The sequence below is a fragment of the Bison bison genome, unplaced genomic scaffold (genome assembly GCF_000754665.1).
Source record: "Bison bison bison isolate TAMUID 2011002044 unplaced genomic scaffold, Bison_UMD1.0 scf7180017864371, whole genome shotgun sequence".
NCBI lineage: Eukaryota > Metazoa > Chordata > Mammalia > Artiodactyla > Bovidae > Bison > Bison bison.
The window spans coordinates 9,666,318-9,668,920 of record NW_011494943.1 but is presented as its reverse complement, the minus strand read 5'-3'; the positions used below and the strand labels follow the sequence as shown (position 1 = coordinate 9,668,920).

At 55.3% G+C, this 2,603-nt stretch overlaps 1 protein-coding gene across 1 annotated transcript in view; it reads left to right on the top strand.

Annotated features, from left to right (window-relative positions):
* DNAH17 (dynein, axonemal, heavy chain 17) overlaps nucleotides 1-2,603 on the top strand; it is a 94,428-nt gene that overhangs the window by 26,101 nt on the left and 65,724 nt on the right. Inside the window, exon 19 of the mRNA XM_010856518.1 lies at nucleotides 1,202-1,456. Within this exon, the coding sequence (XP_010854820.1) occupies nucleotides 1,202-1,456 (255 nt within the window). The remainder of the gene's footprint in view (nucleotides 1-1,201; nucleotides 1,457-2,603) is intronic.

The window sequence follows — 2,603 nt, the reverse complement described above, 5'->3', positions numbered from 1 at the left end:
TGGTAGAGCTAGGGAAACTGCTCCAGACAGGCCCCAGGGTCATCTCCGGTTATCTGTTACCTGGCGCTGGGGTAATAGAGTAGGGGAAACACGGGCTTGGGATATGTGGATTGGTTAGATAAAGGAGGTGATTGGGCATTTGTCTGGTTTGCACAAGGCGTGCCCCCATCCCAGCCCTTTGCTCTCTTAGAAGTGGCTGACCCTGCAGGGGGGCCGTCTCTCCCCAGCCAGCAAGATTTTTTTTTTTTTCTTCTTTTGCACCACATCAGGCAGCTTGCGGGATTTTTAGTTCCCTGACCAGGGATCGAACCCGGGCCTGCAACAGTGAGAGTGCTGAGCCCTTAACCACTGGACTGCCAGGGGATTCCCAGCGAGATTTTTTAAGATGCCAAAACCTCTTACTGCTGCTGTGGGGTCATTTCAGTCGTGTCCGAGTCTGTGTGGCCCTGTGGACTGCTGCCTCCCGGGCGCCTCTGTCCATGGGGTTCTCTAGGCAAGAATACTTGTTAAGATATAGAAACCTCAAAAAACATGTTTCATACACACCCTCCACCTTGAGATTTTCCAGTTACGGGAGCCAATCGCTACCGTTTTGCTAAGACCAACTTGGATTGCGTTTTCTGTCTCTCGAAATGCAAAAGGCCTGTCCAGCCAGGGCCTCCTGTGCTCCTGCTGCAGCCGTCCATGTGGTCTCCACTCAGGTCCTCAGATATGTGCCTCCTCTCAGCGCAGGCCCTTTGCTGTTTCTCTGGCTCTTCACCTCCCGTCCATCAGCTCCCAGACCGACGATCACTTCTCAGGGGGTGTCCCCCAAGCTCCTCCCCGCTACACCTGGATACAAGAATGAGAGTCATGATGACTCAGTTTTTGATTTACTGATAAACTTGTGACCCCAGCCCAGGACTGTCCACGTCCCCGTGAGCCCTGTCCACACTCCCAGTGCCCCCTCCCACCGCGTGTACACAGCAGGTGAGTAACTACTAAATGAATGAAGCTATGCGTAAGTCGTCCTGGGGTCTGCCAGGCAAAAAGTCACGTCCAGCATACCTTCACATGGGAGAACGCCGCCAATGGGAATGTGTCCCCTCCTCTCATCTCGGGAGGTTAGCGACACTTGAGCCAACACTTGAACCGCTCTCCGGGTCAGGGAGCCCACGGGGCGAAGCCCTCACCTGTCTGTTCCCCTCCTGCCCGCCTGCAGACCGACCTGGAAGACATGACGGACCTCATAGAGATGCGGGAGGAGATTTCCAACCTGGTCATCAGCGCCATGAAGGAGGCCGAGGAGTACCAGGACTCCTTCGAGCGCTACTCCTACCTGTGGACGGACGACCCACAGGAGTTCATGAGGAACTTCCTCACTTACGGGCGCGCCATCAGCCGGGAGGACTTGGACAGCCGACCCGAGGAGACCCTCCCCAAGACGCCGCCCACCCTCGCCCAGTTCCAGCAGCAGGTGTGTGTGGACCTTGCCCACCGGTTTTCTCGCTCCTGGAATCAACCACGCCCTCCCTGCCCCCACTGCTGGGGAGGGGCACCGGGTTTGATTGAAAACTTGGGTGAATGTTTTTTTTAAATGTAGGTTTTATTATTATTCAAGTATGGAGAGACCAACAGACCAGCAGACAGCCACCATGAAAAGAGGGTTTGTGACCCACGGCTCCCAAGAGGAGGGGGCACTCCAGGCCACGGGTGTCGCCAGCAGGGCACCAGTGTCAGGAGACAGAGAATGAGGGGAAAGCGTGACCGAGAACTTGCGCTAGAGTCCTCATGGGAAGGAACAAGCAAGTCAGGGCAAGCTGGCTTTGGATGGGCTAGTTTGAATCATTTCAGTGACTCAGGGGTGTATGGGCTGTCTCAGGCTGTCAGGTACCTGGCCCCCTGGGTGATACCTGAGCAGGTGGACAGTGGCCTAAAATGTGAGAGTGGGTGGTAAAAATCGGGGTGAGGACTCTGGTTCATTGTTTGCACATGAAACAACGCTGTCCTGCGGTGGGGGAGGATTGTCTGCTATCTCTAGGAATGAGCCAGCCTGTGAGGAGGGCTGGGCTTGTCCCTCCAGGGTCAGCAAGGCCACCAATGCCAAAGCATCAGGAATGTAGAGCATGATGGGAATTTCCTGGTGGTCCAGCAGTTAGGACTCGACTCTTCCTGGGTTTGCTCCCAGGTCAGGGAACTAAGATCCCTCAAAACTCATGGAGTGGCCAAAATATATATATATATATTAGAACACAAGAAAACGTAATAAGTTTACAGACCTTCATGTCTTTTCCTGAAGCTTGGTGAGGGTGGCCTAGCCATAGGGGAGATGCTTGGGGTAGGGGACACAGTCTTTCCCACGACAGGGTGGGGACAGCTGGCTGCCGATCTTGAAAGCCTCTAGGACAGGCAGCAGCACAAAGCTGGTGGAGTTAAGGGTGCCCCATGGCACCCGGGACCCCTTGCACCCCTCGGAACTTTAGTCACGCCCTCCTTCAGAAGCCCTGCTGGCCTCACCCGGTGATGTCCCTTTCTGACAGCCTGTATCCGAGTTCGGCAATAGTCTTCTGGGCTGCAGGGGCCATCAGCTGGAGAAGGAAAGGAGCGCACTGCGAGGGCACTGC